Genomic DNA, 21,515 nt, shown 5'->3' on the forward strand with positions numbered 1-21,515 from the left:
TCCTGCTTTTGTATCAACTTTCTCTTTCTCATCGTTCTTTTTATTTTCTCTTTTCCCTACCAAATGCCCTACTCTTCCTCTGTCTTTTCACTTCCCCACAATACATCAGAGGTTTGAACACCAGAGATGAAAACTGATATTTGTGACAATCAGTTTGCCCCATTGTAATCACAGTTAAGTGCAATGTTGTATTGTAATTCAAGGGTAATGAACATGACGACTGTGATGTAACTTATTGACTCGTACTTTAACAAAATTGACCAAATGCAACAACTTTATTGTTATATGCACACTTTATTTGAAACAACTAGGACTGACACACTTTATCAATGGTGGATGAGCCTTTCTAAACTCTTTTACTGATCATCTTGTAAGTGAGATCACCAACAGTGAGTATCTGAAAGAACAAAAATATATTATTCCTGAAGATTTCCCAAATAAAGAAAAATTATACATTTGGGAATTGCAGTGAAACCTCTAGAAAAGGGACCTTTTGGATTATTTTCAAGTGCTCCTCATGGATATCTAACCTTCACTAATAAAGATCATCATTAAGGCAATTGCCATTGCCACATATGTCTTTTGCTGACATTGTCTATTCTCCATTTAACATTGCCAGATTGGTCTTGGATTTCTGCATTTCTTCATTTGAAGATGTTTATCAGAGTGTCCAGTGAAATATTTTGTCTCTCGAATGAATATCAGCCAGTGCCTGGGTTCTTTATTAGTTCTTTGTGATTACTTTTGAAAACAATGCCATCAGGCATTCTGAGAAGGCAATTGGGAAAGACCATGTGTGGGGTGGTGGGGGTGGGGTTGGGGGGGGGGGCGGTTTCCACCCAAGGCGGTTGTAATGTTCTTGTTGGATGGCCTTATTTATTACAAGAACACTTGTAGTTAAAGTTATAAACGATTGATTGACATTAACTGTAGGTAAACTATACGCAAGAGAACAGATAAAAAGACAGTAAAATCATGCACAAGCAGCCTCTCTTTTGACTTCCTCTAGACAGTATCAGTATCAACCCAGTATCTCCTAGTATCAATACCACTGCCCATCCTAGGCCCTCCACCAGTCCCAATCCCTCGTCCCCCATTTCTCCCAGTATCAACACCACTGCCCATCCCAGGCCCTCCACCAGCTCCAATCCCTCATACCCCATTTCACCCAACCCCAACCCTTGCCACATGTTCACCATACCCTCGACCTTCCGCTCTCTGAGGCTGAGCGTGCTGTTCTCAGCAAAGGACTCAGCTTTGTACCCTTACGTCCCCACCTCAATGAATTCCGGGCTCGACATGATGTTGAACTCTTCTTTCGTCGCCTTCGTCTCCGTGCCCACTTCTTTGGGCAAGAATCCTCCCCCCGTTCCACTGATCCTTCCATGTGCCCCCAACATTCTGCCTCCAAGTGGACCCCCCCGCCGGGACAATTACCTGCCCTTGATCTTTTCATTGAGAACTGTCGAAGGGACATTGGCCGTCTTAATTTTTCTGCCCCCCTCACCCATTCCAACCTCTCTCCTTCCGAACTTTCTGCTCTTTGCTCTGTCAGGTCTAACTCCGACTTTGTCATCAAAACTGCCGACAAAGGAGTTGCTGTTGTCATCTGGTGCACTGACTTCTACCTCGCAGAGGCTGAGCGCCAACTCTCAGATACTTCCTCTTACCTCCCCCTGGACCATGACCAGACCACTGAATATCAAGCCATTATCTCCAACACCGTTAGCGACCTCACTTCCTCCAGGTACCTTCCCCCCACAGCTTCCAACCTCACAGTCTCCCAACCCCAGACAGTCCGCTTTTATCTACTTCCCAAAATTCACAAAAAGGACTGTCCCGGAAGGCCCATTGTGTCAGCATGTTCCTGCCCCACCGAACTTATTTCCTCTTATCTTGACTCCATCCTCACTCCTCTGGTCCATTCCTTCCCCACGTACATCCGGGATTCCTCTGATGCACTGCATCATATTGAAAGCTTCCAGTTTTCGGGCCCTAACTGCATTCTATTCACCATGGATATGCAATCTCTTCACATCTCCATCCCACACCAGGATGGCCTGAGAGCTCTTCGCTTCTTTCTCGAATAGAGGCCCGGACGATTACCATCCAGCACCACTCTCCTCCGCCTGGCTGAACCCGTTCTATCTCTCAATAACTTCTTCTTTAACTCATCCCATTTTCTCCAAATCAAAGGTATAGCAATAGGTACCCGCATGGGTCCGAGCTACGTTTGTCTTTTTCTGGGGTATGTGGAACATTCATTGTTCCAGGCCTACTCGGGTCCCCTCCCACAACTCCTTTACCGATACATCGATGACTATTTTGGTGCTGCTTCATGCTCTCGTCCGGACCTGGAAAAATTAATTAACTTCGCTTCCAGTTTCCACCCCTCCATCACTTTCACCTGGTCCATCTCAGACACTTACCTTCCTTTCCTTGATCTCTCTGTCTCCATTTCCGGCAATAGACTATCCACTAATATCCACTACAAGCCCACTGACTCCCACAGCTATCTGGACTACAGCTCTTCACACCCTACACCCTGTAAGGACTCCATCCCTTTCTCTCAACTCCTTTGCCTCCGTCGCATTTGTTCTGATGACGCCACTTTCCAAAATGGTGCTTCAAAATGTGTTCCTTCTTCCTCAACTGTGATTTCCCACCTACAGTTGCTAACAGAGCCCCCAACAGTGTGCGGTATATCTCCCGCACCACATGTCTGTCCTTGGCCTGCTGCAATGTTCCAGTGAAGCTCAACGCAAACTGGAGGAACAACATCTCATCTTTCGGTTAGGCACGCTACAGCCTTCTGGTCTCAACATCGAATTCAACAACTTCAGATGATTAGCTCTACCCCACCTCGACCTAGTTGTTTTCATCCCATTTCATTTCAACTGTCTCTTACCATTTCTTTCTTTCTTGTCTTTCTTAATATGTTAACCCCCCCCCCTAATATTATCCACCTTTCCTTACCCCTTCTCCCCTTTGCTTCCCCCTCCCCCTACATCTCCATCTGTCACCGTTTAGCCTCTGATGTTAGTTTCTCTGCTGTTTGGCCTTTCACATCTTTTGTTCTCTCTGGGACTGCCATTAGCACTCTTTCCCCTTGGTATCTGTGGCCATTAGCACCGGTTTCCCTGGGTTTCTGTGGCTGTGACTCATCTTTCATTCTCACTCCACGGTATAAATAATCTCCACATTCTCTGACTGTTAACTTTGACAAAGAGTCATCGGACTGGAAACGTTAACTCTTTTCTCTCCCTACAGATGCTGCCAGACCTGCTGAGATTTTCCAGCATTTTCTCTTTCGAGTCTGAGGGGTCAGCTGACTTTAACGATCACGTGTATGGTAGTGAGACCCCTAGTGGTCAGTTGGTGAATTACAACACAACCATGATATCATTACAGCGGTGGGGCCTGGAGAATTGAGGGGAAGTCCCAAAATGCGATTGTCCTCACCCCCCGTCAACAACATAAAGTGATTCCCCTCATGAACCTCATGTACCATATATTTAAATACCATTAGTGCACATCCCACCTGTATCATCATCCCACCACATAAGGATTCCACCCCCCTCCCCCCCACTGGTGTGATGTCACGTTGGTGGGGTTTACAATAGCTGCCGGGGGTGCAGGGGTAGGTACAGGCCCGAGGCCCCAGGGAGGAGCCGGTCATTTTTGGGCAGTACCCTGGCCAGGGGCACTTAATAGGCACAGCCACGGGGCTTCCTTTGGGGAGGTTTAGGGTGGTGGGTGGCCCACCCTGGGGATGGGGGGGGGGGGAGGCAGGGGGGAGGGGAAGTTCACAACTCAGTGGAGAGCGGTTTCTGAGTCCGTGGTTGGGGGGGGGGGAGGGGTTCTGTGGGCTATTTGTGTTTCTTTTTTATTTTTGTTTCTAGATCAGAGCACCCCTTAAAAGATTTATTAGGGGTTGAGATTCCGAGCTGACCCTCCCAGTGGCACATCGTGGGATCTGCTTCCAGGATTTCTTCAGACAACGTGTCGAAAAATATGGCCGGAAAAGCCGGCAGTGTGGCTGGTAGGCTACACACTGCTTTTCCCGCCTGACTTGACACTTTGTCAAAAAAAGAGAAATTTCTCCCTATTTGTTCATCCAGCGGCAGATTTGCTTTCCTGTTCCATGTAGAGGCACCTGAAACCGCGCGCTGCCTCAAAATTGCTTGAGGGCAAAATTTAGCCCCATGAAATTTAAAACTGATAACTTGCCACCTTCTTTGCCATTTTAAACATTTCTACTCGGTGTGCAATCATTAAGACTGAAGGAGCTGACACAATGGAAATTAGTTTCTTAGTGAAACGAATGAAGACGCACTTACAGCAAGCAATTTGTTTTCACACAGTTCAGTGACTGATGTTACTGAATTTAGCCTGACAAAGAGTTTGTTTGCACCTTCCAAGGTCACCACAGCCTGAAATAAAGCAGAACAAAAGTAGAGTTTCATACCTGCTCTTTAATACACATATGGAACTTCCCATGAGCTCTGTACAATTTGATAACTTCTAAAAATAAATTTCAGGGGCAGCAGGGTGGCGCAGTGGGTTAGCCCTGTTGCCTCACGGCGCCGAGGTCCCAGGTTCGATCCCAGTCCTGGGTCACTGTCCGTGTGGAGTTTGCACATTGTGGAGATTGAGCATGCTAAATTGCCCCTTAATTGGAAAAAAATGAATTGGCAACACTAAATTTAAGAAAGAAATAAATAAATTTGAACTCCCAGTTAATTGGTGAAAGGATGACACTTGATTTCATGTTTTAAGACTTTTACTGTAATAAAAGTCTAAAAACAGCACAGATTGAACATCTGGAGAGGAATTTCTCAACAGACTGCCGTTCCTAACGTTGTAACCGGACGTGCATGCCACAGGGCTACAACCTTCCTACCCATTGGTATTAACATAAGGCTTGGCAGCACAAAAGTGGCTTGGGTGTTTATCAAAATTAAAATTTACTTGTAAATATTTCACATTACTGGTTCACTTTATTCATTATCGTTATTACTGTGGTACCGTGGGTGGCCTGGTGGTGTAGTGGTTAGCACTGCTGCCTCACAGCACCAGGGATTCGGGTTCAATTCCGGCCTTGGGTGACTGTCTGTGTGGAGTTTGCACTTTCTCCCTCTATCTGCGTGGGTTTCCTCTGGGTGCTCCGGTTTCCTCCCACAGTTCAAAGATGTGCAGGTTAGGCAGATTAGCCATGCTAAAGATGTGCAAGTTAGGTGGGGTTATGGGGTTACGGGGATAGGGCGGGACAAAGGGCCTAGGTAGGGTGCTTTTTCAGAGGGTCAGTGCAGACTCGATGGGCCGAATGACCTCCTTCTGTACTGTAGGGATTTTATGTTGCAATGTTTGTATGTTATTTGTTGAGACTAGTTTAGTCAGAGAACTAAATAGAATATCACATTTCATGGTTCACGTGCATTGATAGTACAGTGGAGTGGGGATATTTCCTTTAATTTAGAAGGAACAATTTTTTTTTGTTCTCTCATTATTGAATGTTCATGTCACTGTTGTACTCACCATTCTGTAGAACAAGCTAAACATGCATTCTCAGCTGGCCCTCCTTCCTATGCATTGTGAACGACACCAAGAGCACTCTCAGTGGGGATAATTAAAATGTTGTATGTGAACTCAAAGCCTTGTAAGGACTCTGCCAGCCAACACCCTGAGGTGAGCACACGTTTGCAGTAGTAACACTGACTGACTGTCACACCACCTCCCCCCTTCACCACACCCAGGATGCCTGGCCCTTCCCACTTCACTCCTCCATGCCTGCAACCCCACTCTCTGTCCTCCCGTGAATCCCTCTTCCACTCCTCCATGTCCCAGATCCCATCCCACATCTCCCTTCACCATTGATTCACCCTTGCTGGTCCCACCCATGCAAGCTCCCATTTTCTTGCTTCCCTCACTTGTGCTGTAGAGCTAAACAAGAGAAACCGCTGACCTGGCACACATCTGCACACAACCGACTGACGCATGACACGTTCAGACACATGTGAACTGGGTGACATATAGTTCTTGTGCGTTGCTGATGTTTTGCTTGAAGGTTTAAACAATTTTAAAAAGTTTTACACAATGAGTTTTCATGGCATACTACTAGTATGATGCCGCCACAGGCCTGCAGGAAGCTGGACATGCCACGAACATGCCACAAACATGCCATGAACATGCCACGAACATGCCACGAACATGTTCTTTATCTGTGCATCGCAACCCACCTTCAGGAAATCGAATTTGCACATCCTGCCTTATTATTCACGTCATAATTCCCACTGTTGATAAAACTACCCCCCTCCCCCACCCCTCCCCCATACCCCTACTATATTTGTCGTCAACTTATTCTTTAAATCCAAAAAAATAATTCACCTTTAAGCTTTAACACAAGTTAAAAGACACTTCCAAGATATACTCCACCCTATTGTTTAAGTAGACATTCAATTCTCTTCGAGCCAGTCCAAGGTGATTCTTAGCTCCAGAGCATTTACTTTTGTTGTTCTCCTTCCTCAGCCTGAGAACCCTTAACATGGAACATACAGTGTGAAGGAGGCCATTCGGCCCATCGAGTCTGCACCGACCCACTTAAGCCCTCACTTCCACCCTATCCCGTAACCCAATAACCCCTCCTAACCCTTTTTTTTGGTCACTAAGGGCAATTTATCATGGCCAATCCACCTAACCTGCACCTCTTTGGACTGTGGGAGGAAACCGGAGCTCCCGGAGGAAACCCACGCAGACACGAGGAGAACGTGCAGACTCCGCACAGACAGTGACCCAGTGGGGAATTGAACCTCGGACCCTTGCGCTGTGAAGCCACAGTGCTAGCCACTTGTGGTACCGTGCTGCCCTAAATTCAGAACTATGGTTCACAATTTACCCCTTGGCAATTCTTCCCCTCTCATGAAAGCCAAGCAAATCTTCTCGCCTCATGTTAGTTCCTCATGAATTATGTCTTTTAAATCAGAGCTTGAGCTCCCACCTGCATTCCGATGTGGTAAGTCACACCACCTTGATGCCAATGGCTGCCCTCTCTCTCCTGGATTCTGGCAGACAAACTTTGTCTGTGAGCTTCCAGGGATATCCTAGTCCCGTCCCCTTTCAAAATCCATCTCTGTGGCAACCTGAATCACACAGGCCTTGTATCCATGTATAAATGCTAATTAGCTTTTATTTAGACCACGACTCTCATTTATCTTGGAAGCAAATGGTCAGTTTATACCACGAGTGTTTACATCCTGACATTCTCAACATTTTTCTGGGACTTTAGAACTTGCAGCCTACCCACTGTTAGCACACAGATTAATGCCATTCTCCCCAAGTGTAAACATCTTACACCCTTTTTCCAGTAAAACAATCTGGGCTGCCTTTAATCTTTAATCAGACCAACTAGGCTGACTGTAAGGCAGACTTCAGAACAGGCCACATGACCCCTTCATTTCACCGTAAAGTAAAGACATAGTTGCAAAATGTAACAATCTTAAAAAAATTATTGCAATAAACTTTAATTTGCATATAACTCACTTTAGTTTACTTTTAGCTTTTGGACGGTCAACTGGCTACCCATTCTGCTGACAAAGAAGTGGCTGTGACTTTGAGGCAGTGACCTCATTTGAATTTGGTAGGTGAGCAGACATCTGATGCGGTTTGGGTTCAGGGATGTTCACCAGTTGGGAGAGGCCCACAAGTAGGTGTTATATAGGGCCTGAGGGTGGAGCGGGATTAGAAGGTCTCTGAGGCGGATCCTTCAAGTTAGTGGGTCACTGTGGCGGTCCCTTTAGTTAGGGGGTCTCTGCAGGGGTTCCTGGGGGGAGTCCCTGGAGGATGACTCTCTATTAAGGGAGTCTCTGGGGGGGTCTTCCTATTCAGGGGGTCTCTGTGGGGGGTCCCTCTAGTTAGGCGGGGGCTCGCTCTATTAATAGGGTCCCTGTGAGGGGGATCACTAGTTAGGGTGTCCCGGGGCAGGGGGGAGTTGGGTCACCCTATATTTGGGGGAAGATGGGGCACCCAGAAAATGGATGGGGGTGGGGGGTGTGGTCGACTGTGGGACTTCGCAATCAAGCCACCTGCTCAAAATAGCGACCTAATTGTGGGATTCCCTTGAGGATTCCTTCTAATCCTCGTCATGCATAAATTTGCATGGTGAGGAATACTGAATTGCTTCTCGATTTGCTCCCAGTGGGAACATAAATCGGTAGTAATTCTCTTCCGGCATATTGATCTCCCAAACAGAGAATCTCGCTCATTGATTAGCCATGATCTAATTGAATGGCAAAACAAGATTGACGGACATTTTGGGGGCCTTCTTTGTTCCTATGCTCCGACACTCCTTGTTCAGGGATTTCTACAGATACACAGATGCAATTCACGTGGTTTTCAAAATAATTTCTCAAGTCATAAAATGTGGCAGTTGTACATGTCTGAGAATTTAAATGTACTCTGTCTGGCTGAGCATTTGTGAAACCTCAAAACTATTTAGATGGAAGAGGACATAATTGTTTACCTACACTTTTGTCTTTTGGTGCATCAAAATTATTTTGATAATTCAAATAATTGGTGGGTTTGAAATATTGGTTTGACTCTGGCTGAAAAGTCGAGGCTTGAACCAAACGACCCGGCTCGCTGACTCCAGTTACTTCTGATGAAGCTCACCTGCTCCTGGGCGCGACAGTTGCCAAGGGAGGAGCCACTGAACTCTCATTTTATGAGGACCTGAGTCTTTCCAATCTATAGGTAAGATTATTTGGTGCAGAGTGCCTAAGGCACAGAAGTTATTAAAGATACCAGGAGACAAGAAACTATACAAAATGTAGCACAAAAGAAAAAGACATTAAAAAAATCCATACTTTCATGTACTTATTCATGGCTTTTAAAAAATATATATTTTTTATTCTCCTCCTTTTTCACATTTTCTCCCAAATTTACACCCAACAATAAACAATAATCAGTAACAAATGTAATGTCAATCACCATATCAATAACAACGATCCCATCCTCCCACCAAACCCCCAGACATTGGCTCGCATGTTAACATAAACAAATGACAAAAAGGAATCAGGAATCACCCATAGTCACCATTAACACATACAGTCCCCCTCCCCCCAACCCTCTCAGCCCTCACCCCCTAATGTTCGATGAGACCCAATTCTCGAAAGTGCATAATGAATAACGCCCATGAATTGCAGAACCCCTCCATTCTTCGCCTCAGTTCAAATTTGGCCTTTTCAAGCGTTAAGAATTCCAGCAGGTCCCCCGCCACTCCAGGGCACAGGGTGGAGAGGTTGATCTCCACCCTAACAGGATCTGCCCTCGGGCGAGCAATGAGGCGAAGGCTACAACATCTGCCTCCACGCCCATTTCCAACCGCGGCTGGACGACACCCGAATATGGCCTCCTGAGGGCCTGGCTCCAGTTTCACATGCACCACTTTAGAGATTACCCTAAAAACCTCCTTCCAGTGTACGCGTTGGAGGGCTCCCGTTCGGGAACGGCATTGTCGTGGGTTAACGCCCGGTCCTAGGGGCAGCGAAGGCAGTAAAAGTCAGGAGAAAGCACAGGGAAGGGATATGTCGAGGATCAGTAAAAAAAGGGCTGTGAAAACAGTTGAAAGTTCTTCGGGGAGTAGAAAGGTCACTGCGGGTTGGTAATGAAAATGGAGGCTGGAGCACCAGGGGAGGCCGCATTGCTTACGGCTGAAGAAATAACTAAGGTGATGGCTGTGGAATTCGAAGCCAGTTTACAAAATACATGGAGACAATGAGGAACGAGATGAGGGAGGTTTTGAGTGTGCTGGTGGAGGAGGCGATTTCCCCGGTGATGACGGTGGTGGCGAGCGCAGTGGCGGAGGTGCGGGAGCAAGGGGAGGTGCTGAAGGAAGTGGAGGAGACATTTTTGCAACATGGTGATCAACTTACCCCGATGGGGAAAGGGATGCGGAAGGTGATGGAGATTAACAAGGATCAGCGAGGAAAAATGGAAGACCTGGAAAACAGATCCAGGCGACAGAATTTGAGGATTCTGGGGCTGCCCGAAGGAGTTGAAGGGCCCAGGCCGACTGAGTATTTTGCCGCGATGCTGGCAAAACTATTGGGGGAGGGGGAGGATCCCTCCCGATATGAACTGGATCGGGCTCATCGGTCGTGGATGCCTGTACCAAAGGCGAGTGAGCTGCCAAGGGTAGTGACTCTGTGCTTCCGTAGGTACAGTGTAAAGGAGAAGGTCCTGTGCTGGGTCAAGCAGAAGCGGGTGGTGCAGTGGGCTGGAGCTGGTATACGTGTATACCAGGACTTTACGGTGGAGCTGACGAGGAGGCGGGCTGCTTTCAACCGGGTGAAGAGGGCACTGTACATTAGCAAGGTGTAGTGCGGCATTGTATATCCAGCGAAGCTGAGGGTGACTTACAAGCTCAAGGACTTTTATTTTGGAACAGTGGAAGCAGCGGAGGAGTTTGCGAAGGCAGAAGGACTGTGGCAGAACTGAGAAATTGAGAAATGGCCATATGCCGATGTAACCTCATGACTGTATTTTCTTCTTTTTTTTTGTTTCACTGCGTGAGGGTGTATGGGCTAAAGGAACCAATGTTGTATATATTTGGACAAGGGAAGTGATGGGACTTTCACTCAAAGTGAGGGCTCTTTGGGGTGTAGGTGGATATGCAGGGTTTGTGTGCTATAAGGGGATTTCAGGGCTTTCCTGGGGCCGGGCAAGGGGGAAAGGGACAAAGGCGGGGGCCTCCACGCTGGCCGGTTTAAGCCGGCCAGTGAACAGGAGTGAGGTGGGGGGAGGGGCTGCGGCCATCGGAGCCTGGCAGAACAGGGTCCGAGTGGTCTAGCCGGGGTGGAAAGTTGGGGGGGAAGGAACCGAGGTTGGGGGGAGGAGTTTTACAAGAGGCAGTGGACGGGAGGAGTTGGAGGGGGGTGATTTACAACTCTTGGTATCATGTACGGTACTCTTTCAGAGGTTGGACGGCGTTGAGTTGGGGGGGGGGGGGGGGGGGGGGGGGGGGGCAGGGGGGAGTGGACTCTATGGTGACCATGGGCTGTCCCGGACTCCTTTTTTCTTTTTCTCCTTTGTTTTTTGTTTCCACCGTGGGAGGGTTTGTTTTATTGGATGCATATATTGGCAGGTGGGCCGTTGTTTGGGGTGTTGGGAGGATGGGATCATTGTTATTATTAAGGGGACTGATTTTGTATCTGTTACCGTTTACTGTCTGTGGGTGGGGTGTAAATTTTGAATGAAAATGTGAAAATGGAGAATAAAAAAATTTATAAAATGTGAAAAAAAAACCTCCTTCCAGTAATCCTCCAGCTTTGGACAGGACCAAAACATATGAATGTGGTTTGCGGGGCCCCATCCGCAACATTATTTATTCATGGTTTATATAATCTTGTAACAATTTTCAGGAAGATTATGAGGGAAAAGTTAAACTGCAGTATAAATTAGTGGATGAAAATCCACTGGGTCAAAGGCCGGTATATGGAGTTAGGTCACATATCAGCCACGATCTCATTAAATGACGAGACAGGCTCGAGGGGCTGAATGGCCTACTCCTGTTCCTATGTTCCAAAAATTAGCATAAAATTGACATAGGTAGTGAATAAAAACAAAGATGTGCACATCAGGACATCACAATGTACTTTTCAGCCAAATTTAGTATTGTTTGCTCTTTGGGTCGTGGGGCACAGTAAAAAGATCTGTAAATTGATTGTGAAAATTTTAGCGGAGCATTTATTTATTAGATTGTAAACCCTTTTGTAAACTGCCGAACATGGAGGAAATCTTCCCTGTGTGTCATTGTGATTGTAGTGAATGAAGAGTCTCCAAATCATACCTTGACCTTGCTCCCTGTTATTGTTGCAAAATCAGTTTCCTGTCCAATGGTAAATTCATTGTGAATCACATTACTTCCGGTTGTTATTGTGATTTTGAAGTCATTTCCATTCTGAACTATTTCAGTGACGCTTTTTAAGTCTTTGCCTTTTTCAATCAGCTCGTCTGGGACCCCTGGAAGTAAAAAGGGAGAAAAACCTGAGAAATTAGCTCCATTGTCCTGTGTTCGCAGCTGGTTGGCGAAGGCGAAATCAAGACACGGGGTGTGGAATTCTCCCAACTCCCTGCCAGCGGGTTCAATGGTGGGTGAGGGTGGGAGAGAATTTGACAGAAGGCTCAAAAATCTGTTTTAAGCTGGCGTGAATTACCCATGGGATCTACAGCTGGTGCTCGCTGCGGCGAATCAAGAAACCCACTGGAGGCGGGAAAACTCACGCGAATGGGATGGGAACAACATGGCATGCAGATGTCGGGATTCATCTGAACAATGACTGGGGCTGCCTCTGGAATTCAGGACGGAGGCCACCCACAACCCTGGATCCCGGAACACTCCAGCAGTGGGTGGGGTGAGTATCCGTCAGATGGACTTTCCAGATTTGTTAATCTGGAGAGGGTCCACCTTCCAACCTCAGAATTGTCCTGGAGATACACGTCTTCTTTACCAGGTGGCCCACCTTCTTTCTTCAATAGTGGGACACTGATGTTGCGTGACTTTTGAATATGGCATCGGATAGGCCGACGAACTACGGTGGGCACCGGAGCAATAGGTCAGAAGGTGAAAAATTGAGGGAGAACTTGGAAATAGGGCCACCATGGCTCTGAGGAAGAGCAGACGGAGATGTTGCTGAAACAGCGGGACTGGTGGCCTGAAGTGCATATGTTTTAATGCAAGAAGTATAACAGGTAAGGCAGATGATCTTAGAGCTTGGATTAGTACTTGGAATTATGATGTTGTTGCCATTACAGAGACCTAGTTGAGGGAAAGACAGGATTGGCAGCTAAACATTCCAGGATTTAGATGTTTCAGGCGGGATAGAGGGGGGAGGTAAAAGGGGCGGAGGAGTTGGGCTACTGGTTAGGGAGAATATCACAGCTGTACTGCGGGAGGACACCTCAGAGGGCAGCGAGGCTATATGGGTAGAGATCAGGAATAAGAAGGGTGCAGTCACAATGTTGGGAGTTTACTACAGGCCACCCAACAGCCAGCGGGAGATAGTGGAGCAGATCGGTAGACAGATTTTGGAAAGGAGTAAAAGCAACAGGGTTGTTGTGATGGGAGACTTTAACTTCCCCAGTATTGACTGGGACTCACTTAGCGCTAGATGCTTGGACAGGGCAGAGTTTGTAAGGTGCATCCAGGAATGCTTCTTAAAACAATACGTAGAAAATCCAACTAGTGAAGGGGCTGTACTGGACCTGGTACTGGGGAATGAGCCCGGCCAGGTGGTAGAAGCTTCAGTAGGGGAGCATTTCGGGAACAGTGACCACAATTCAGTAAGTTTTAGAGTGTTGGTGGACCTTGGGTGAATGTGCTAAATTGGGGGAAGGCAAATTATAACAATATCAGATGGGAACTGAAGAACCTAGGTTGGGGGCGGATGTTTGAGGGTCAATCAACATCTGACATGTGGGAGGCTTTCAAATGTCAGTTGAAAGGAATTCAGGACCGGCATGTTCCTGTGAGGAAGAAGGATAAATACGGCAAATTTTGCAATCCTTGGATAATGAGGGATATTGTAGGCCTTGTCAAAAAGAAAAAAGGAGGCATTTGTCAGGGCTAGAAGGCTGGGAACAGACGAAGCCTGTGTGTAATCTAAGGAAAGTAGGAAGGAACTTAAGCAAGGAGTCAGGAGGGCTAAAAGGGGTCACAAAATGCCATTGGCAAATAGGGTTAAGGAAAATCCCAAGGCCTTTTACACGTACATAAAAAGCAAGAGGGTAGCCAGGGAAAGGGTTGGCCCACTGAAGGACAGGCAAGGAAATCTATGTGTGGAGCCAGAGGAAATGGGCGAGGTACTAAATGAATATTTTGCATCAGTATTCACCAAAGAGAAGGAATTGGTGGATGTTGTGACTGGCGACGGTTGTGTAGATAGCCTGGGTCACATTGAGATCCAAAAAGACGAGGTGTTGGGTATCCTGAAAAATATTAAGGTGGATAAGTCCCCAGGGCCTGGTGGGATCTACGCCAGAATACTGAAGGAGGCAAGCGAGGAAATTGCTCAGGCCTTAACAGAAATCTTTGGATCCTCACTGTCTTCAGGTGATGTCCCAGAGGTCCGGAGAATAGCCAACGTTGTTCCTTTGCTTAAGAAGGGTAGCAAGGATAATCCAGGGAATTACAGGCCGGTGAGCCTTACGTCAGTGGTAGGGAAATTACAGGAGAGAATTCTTCAAGATAGGATCTACTCCCATTTGGAAGCAAGTGGATGTATTAGCGAGAGGCAGCACGGTTTTGTGAAGGGGAGGTCGTATCTCACTAACTTGATAGAGTTTTTCGAAGCGGTCACAAAGATGAATGATGCAGGTAGGGCAGTGGATGTTGTCTATATGGACTTCAGTAAGGCCTTTGACAAGATCCCCCATGGCAGACTGGTACAAAAGGTGAAGTCACACAGGATCAGGGGTGAGCTGGCAAGATTGATACAGAACTGACTAGGTCATAGAAGGCAGAGGGTAGAAATGGAAGGGTGCTTTTCTAATTGGAGGGTTGTTATTCCGCAGGGATCGGTGCTGGGACCTATGCTGTTCGTAGTATATATAAATGATTTGGAGGAAAATGTAACTGGTCTGATTGGTAAGTTTGCGGATGACACAAAGGTTGGTGGAATTGCAGATAGCGATAAAGACTTAGCAGGATTTAGATCGTTTGGAGAGTTGGGTGGCGAGATGGCAGATGGAGTTTAATTCGGACAAATGTGAGGTGATGCATTTTGATGGTCTAATACAGGTCGGCAATATACAGTGAGTGGTAGAACCCTCAAGAGTATTGACAGTCAGAGAGATCTTGGGGTAAAGGTCCACAGGTCAATGAAAGGGGCAACACAGGTGGAGAAGGTAGCCAAGAAGGCATATGGCATGCTTGCCTTCATTGGCCGGGGCATTGAGTATAAAAATTGGCAAGTCATGTTGCAGCTGTATAGAACTTTATTTAGGCCACACTTGGAGTATCGTGTTCAATTCTGGTCGCCACACTACCACAAGGATGTGGAGGCTTTAGAGAGGGTGCAGAAGCGATTTACCAGGATGTTGCCTGGTATGGAGGGCATTAGCTATGAGGAGCGGTTGACTAAACTTGGTTTGTTCTCATTGGAACGAAGAAGGTTGAGGGGTGACCTGATAGAGGTCTACAAAATTATGAGGGGCACAAACAGAGTGGATAGTCAGACACTTTTTTCCAGGGTAGAGGGGTCAATTACTAGGGGGCATAAGTTTAAGGTGCGAGGGACAAGGTTTAGAGGAGATGTGCGAGGCAAGTGTTTTACACAGAGGGTAGTGGGTGCCTGGAACTCGCTGCCGGAGGAGGTGGTGGAAGCAGGGACGATGGTGACATTTAAGGGGCATCTTGACAAATACATGAATAGAATGGGAATAGAGGGATACGGACCCCGTAGGTGTAGAAGAGTTTACTTTAGACACGCAGCATGATCGGCGCAGGCTTGGAGGGCCGAACGGCCTGTTCCTGTGCTGTACTTTTCTTTGTTCTTTGTTCTTTGTACACATCATCCAGGCCTGCCCTGCCTCAGTATATGGTGCCAAACACCCGGTTACATATTAATGAGGTGGGGGTCGGGAGATTTAGCGTGTTTTCCCGCCAGTCTCTGCAGTCCAATGTCAGAAGAAGACCAGCGGCCTCCACCGATCTGCAAGGTAAGTTACCACCTCTCTCCTGACATCAGTTCTGCCTGAAACCCCTCAAAATCCTCCCTCTCCTCCCGTCCCAAATCACTGGCTGACACCTCGCAACCTACCTGCATACAAACGTCATGCTTTCTCCTCAGAGCCCACTGGCACCCACCAGCACACCCCTTCATGTCCAGTTGTGGTGCCCACACATACCATCTGCTATTGACCCCCGATCCATCAAACATGCAGTTCACAATGCCCTCTCTTTGTCACTGCTGAAGGAGATAGCCCATAAAAAGTGGGTGAGGCCAAGACGTGGGGTGGAGTATCAGGGGACTGGAGGGATTAGGGGAGGAGGGATATGGGGGGACTGGAGGGATTGGGGGGAAGGAGGGATTGGGGGAGGGAATGAGCTGATGGACAAAGCCTTGTCCTATGATAATTGGGCGGTCATGAGGGCCTCCCTGGTCCACCGGACATGCTGGACCCTTGCTGCCGCCAGCCCTCCATCCTCTGGCTCCTCCTGTGGGTCCTCCCAAGATCGTCCTCCAGCCCATCCTGGTCCGGCTCCTCCTCCTCAGATGAGGCCGCATGTTCCTCCTCCTCCTTCAGCATGTCACCCTGCTGCTGTGGCAGGTTGTGTAGGTAACAGCAGACCACCACAATGCGGGAGACCCTCTGACCGGTTTACTACAGTGCATCACCAGAGCGGTCCAGGCATCAGAACCGTATTTTAAGCAGTCCGATGCACCGCTCAATGACAGCACGGGTGGCAACATGGGCCTCGTTATATCAGGTCTCTGCCTCGGTCTCCGGCTTCCGGACTGCTGTCAATAGCCAGGACCTCAGTGGGTACCCTTTATCTCCCAAAAGACAGAGCCCATCCTGGGTTGGCCCTTGAACATCCTGGGCATCTCCAGGTGTGCCAGGATGTAGCTGGCATGCGTGCTCCCTGGCTAGCATGCACACATGTGCATGATCTGGAGGTAGCGGTCATACACAAGTTGAAGATTCATGGAGTGGAACCTCTCCCTGATGCCCCAGTGCACAAGGCAACATGCATGCCATCTATTGCCCCCTGGACCTGGGGCATCCCAGCAATGGCAGAGAATCCTGCTGCCCGGCCATCTTGGTGGGTCTGGCCCAGTTAAAAGTTGATATAGTCTCAGGCCCGGGCATACAGGGCATCTGTTACCTCACACCTGGGCTGTAGCTTGGGAAATGCTATACAAGTCCCTGCTTGAGCCCTGGAATTAACTAGTTGCATAGATGTTCGGGGCTGTAGTGACCGTCACAGCCACTGGGCACGGGTGTCCTCCTCCTCCATGAGTGCCAAGTCAGCAAGGACGTGGCACAGGTGCCACACTGTCTCTTTGTTTAGAGTCTTCTGTCATCTCCTCGAAAGACCATTTAAGCCTGCACACCTTGGGCTGTCACTGGCGCCCCCTCTGGACCCCTCCTCGGCCTGAGGAGCGGCCTGGTCCTCAGGCTGTGCAGCAGCCCGCTGCACATGGGACACTAGCTTACGTCCTCTAGCTTGCGTCAAAACCTTCTCCGGCGTCTGGCCGCCTGGGCGCCACGAGCACCGCCAGGGCAGGTTCTGTGGGACCGATATAACCAGCCATATTTTGTTTATCTGTAAGGAATTGGAGGAGGAGAGAGACCAACAATCAGTTAGGGCTTCCAACCCGGGACCCTTAAATTCCCCAAGTCTCCCCCACCCTTACGTGTCCCAACTTCTCTCAGAGTGCCATCCACTGAGCCAGTTGTGCTGGAGAACTTCGCTCTGCACACTCACCCCAGCAGCAGCCCCTGGGATTTTCACAGTAACTTCATTGCAGTGTAATGTAAGCCTGCTTGTGACACCAATAAAGATTATTATCGACCCCAGACCCCTGCCAAGAACATTAGGGAGACTGTGCTCAGCTACCCTCCCCTGCTCCACACACTTACCCGATGGTCGTGAGGATATCCCCAGTACTGAAGCCCAGCTCTGGAGTGTTTGATTGCTGGCTGCTGCCTCGATGGTCCTGATGCTTCTGGAGCAGTGTTCTTCAAACTTTTTTTCCGGGGACCCATTTTCACCAACTGGCCAACCTTTGGGACCCAACCCGGCCGACCTTCACGACTCGCGCTGGCCGGCCTGCGCGACCCACCATTTTCTCTTACCTTGCTTGCTGCTGACAAAAATGGAGGAAATGGTTTTGGGTCCCTTTGGCCCTTGTACACGCTCCTCCAATGGAGCCTGTTGGATGAACGTGAAGCCTTCCGGTGTCGGAAAGTATGGAGTCCGCATCTGTACAAAGTTCTGCATATTTTTCCGGTAAAATTTTACCAAATAACCCCCCCCGCGAACTTGGAAAAAAAAAAATAAAATGAATAAAATAAATGAAAAAAAAAATTAAATGAATAAAATGAATGAATAAAATGAATAAAACCTCCCCGAACTTGTAAAACAAAAAACTGCGACCGTTAAAAAAAAAGTGGCCGCACTGCGCATGCATGCCCGATCATCGGCGAGCATGCGCATAGTTTTGCGAATGCGCGCCGATGATCTGGCACGCATGCATAGTGCGGCCACATTTTTTCTACATGTTCACGGCCATTTTGAAGGCCGCTTGCAGTCGGCGTTTTAACAGCCGGCTGCTGTGGTTGTTGCGCGCAGATTTGCGCAATACGGAGCGCCGTGACGGACGCCTCCCCGACCATACCGACACCCGCCCGCGACCCACCCGCGGTCACGCCCCCGAGTTTGACAATGCCTGTTCTAGAGTTCAGGCAAACTGTTTACACTTCAGAATTTGACTGAAATGAGATGCAATAATCATCATCAGAAACATGGCATGTGTACGCATTCCAATCCACTTGGGAGCTGTGAAGTGCTCTCACAACTAACAAGGTCAATTCTTCATTCGCAATCGCCTTCAGCTCTGAAGCTAGAGGCTGCTCACAGTCAAAGGGAGTTCAAGTGACTTTCAGCTTAGAACCAAGAGCAGGGCTTTGTCCTGGAATTGACTCGTGGGACAGAGAGACAGCAGCTGTAGTTGCTCCTGTTATGGGCATCCACAATATTTAAAGATGGCTTGAAGGCCTCATGGACGAAAAGCCGCTCCTCCCCAGCCATGGGGGCGACCCTCGACCAAGCCCAACCCCCCCCCCCGAGGGCTCCACCCCCCCCCCCCCCCCCCCCCCCCCCCCCCCCCCCCCTCCACCCGAGCACTGGGACAGCAGCTTCAGTGCAGAGCTCCATGCTGGAAATGGAAATGGCGACTCACCTCCTCAGTTCCTGTCAGCAGCCATTGTGTCAGCTACACGTATTTATAAAGGAGTACTAAACGACGCCTGCATGATTTCTCAGTGGGGAGCCGGTTAATTCTGGAATGTGGCGACTAGGGGCTTTTCACAGTAATTTCATTGGAGCCTACTCGTGACAATAAGCAATTTTCATTTCATTTCAGTTCATTTCATTTTCAATTTGGACTGATTAAAAAAAAAAGCATCGGCAGTTCAGGTTGGCATCACTTTTAGTCTCAATCCATGTAACAATATGGTGTGTAAGCATGTCAGAGGAAGTAATTAATTTTATTACATGCGAATATTCCGAAGAGGCTGCATTTTCAAAAAGGCCATCTCCAATACTTGGGGGAAATAGAACAATGTTTGTTATGCGAACCTTGGGTTTTAAAATTTTGCTTTTACCAATATTTCCACAAAAATCCTCCCCATCATTACATGAAGACAAGTTGGATTTTTATCCAATTCAGATTGGTTTCCAATTCACAAATGACAGAAGTTTCAGATTATAAGCATTGATACCTAGTAAGGTGATATTTATATTTAATATTAAAACAGAGATAAGTAATAGCTCTATTTAAGTTGTTAACAAATAAAGTAATTTTGTAATCTCCAAAGTGCACAGATTATCATACAATCATAGAATTTACAGTGCAGGAGGTCATTCGGCCCATCGAGACTGCACCGGCTCTTGGAAAGGGCACCCTACATATGCCTACACCTCCACCCTATCCCTGGAATCCACTAACCCAATCTAACCTTTTGGACACTAGGGGCAATTTAGCATGGCCAATCCACCGAACCTGCACATTTTTGGACTGTGGGAGGAAACCAGAGCACCCGGAGGAAACCCACGCAGACACGGGGAGAAAGTGCAAACTCCACACAGACAGTTATCCCAGGCCGGAATTCAACGCGGGACCCTGGAGCTGTGAGGCAACAGTGCTAACCACTGTGCCATCGTGCTGTTATTTCAAGTACGATCCTCAGGAGTGACGTGGCCTTAATAATAATTTTCTTTGTTGTGGGTTTCTGGATCAATAGCAAACAAGCAGTAATCTGCCGAAAGCTGATTTTGATTAAGAACAGCAAGTTTGTTTTGCTGAAGTCCTACTTGCCTCAGGAACAGTAGCTTTACTCACCGATTGCTTTCATAAATGGCTCAAAATTCTCCTGACTCTCAAGCTCATATTTTCCAGCAAAGGACATTTTGGAAGATCTTTGTTTCGTATCGGAGATGTGATGGATGTGAACCTGTCAGCCTTCTACTTGGTTTTACAGTCCTACTCCCCTGTACATCTGTAATAAACATTTTGGAAACGTCACGCGTGCATGTTAATAGTAAGTGCATCCGTTTAATGTTTAACAGGGACATTATGCAATGTCCTCAATTGACTCTATTCCTTTTCTTTTAGTCCATGCCGTGCCATGCAGCTGGTTAAATGGGCAGGATGGGGATTCACTCGAACGTTTTGCCGGTGTTCATTTATTCACCAATCTCTATCAACTGAGAGTCACGACCGGTCCCTCCATAGCTCTTCCCTTCTTCCAACTTTTAAGGCATTGACGAGATCAGAAAGTCAATGTGTGTTAAACCAATTGACAGAAAATTCCCTCCAAGCATCAGTTAAATCAGGGAAATGATCCACTGCTTCTATTCCCGATCCATGATTATGATTACGATCAAAGCAGTTTCATCAGTGATCGCTTGTTACCATCAATGCTGGGACAAATTCAAAGGATCAAAAACAAATTGAATATCGCTAATGTTATCGGATAGTTAAACGGCACGGCGGCACATTGGTTAGCGCTGCTACTTTACAGCACCAGGGACCTGGGTTCAATTCCGGCCTTGGGTGACTGACTGTGTGGAGTTTGCACGTTCTCCCCGTGTCTGCGAGGGTTTCCTATGGGTGTTCTGGTTTCCTCTCATGTCCACATTAACTCTTATCAACTTTTACAGATGCACCATAGAAAGCATCCTATCGGGCTGCATCACAGCCTGGTATGGCAACTGCTCCGCCCAAGACCGCAAGAAACTTCAGAGAGTAGTGAAAACAGCCCAGTCCATCACACGAACCTGCCTCCCATCCATTGACTCCATCTACACCTCCCGCTGCCTGGGGAAAGCAGGCAGCATAATCAAATGCTTACTCACTCTTCCAACTTCTTCCATTGGGCAGGAGTTACAAAAGTCTGAGAACACGCACAGACTCAAAAGCAGGTTCCTCTCCGCTGTTACCAGACTCCTAAGCCACCCTCTGATGGTCTGACCTCATTAACACTAGACCCCTGTATGCTTCACCCGATGCCGGTGTTATGTAGTTACATTGTTTTGCCCTATTATGTATTTTCATTTATTTCCTTTTCTTTTCATGTACTTAATGATCTGTTGAGCTGCTCGCAGAAAAATACTTTTCACTTTACACATGACAATGAACAAATCCAATCCAAGATGTGCAGGTTAGATGGGGTTAAGGTGATAGGGTGGGGGAGTGGGCCTAGGTCGGCTGCTCTTTCAGAGGTTCGGT

At 47.7% G+C, this 21,515-nt stretch overlaps 1 protein-coding gene across 1 annotated transcript; it reads right to left on the reverse strand.

Annotated features, from left to right (window-relative positions):
• Positions 1-273: 273 nt before the first annotated feature.
• Positions 274-20,296, reverse strand: LOC119953057 (fatty acid-binding protein 1, liver-like). The gene is made up of 4 exons (XM_038776861.1): positions 20,127-20,296; positions 11,846-12,018; positions 4,341-4,433; positions 274-397 (listed from the first exon to the last, which is right to left on the reverse strand). Exons 1-4 carry the CDS (start codon positions 20,191-20,193, stop codon positions 347-349), a joined length of 384 nt encoding a protein of 127 aa, XP_038632789.1. The 5' UTR covers positions 20,194-20,296; the 3' UTR covers positions 274-346.
• Between the last annotated feature and the right edge of the window lie 1,219 nt (positions 20,297-21,515).

This window comes from Scyliorhinus canicula, chromosome 18 (assembly GCF_902713615.1).
Source record: "Scyliorhinus canicula chromosome 18, sScyCan1.1, whole genome shotgun sequence".
NCBI classification, from domain to species: Eukaryota; Metazoa; Chordata; class Chondrichthyes; order Carcharhiniformes; family Scyliorhinidae; genus Scyliorhinus; species Scyliorhinus canicula.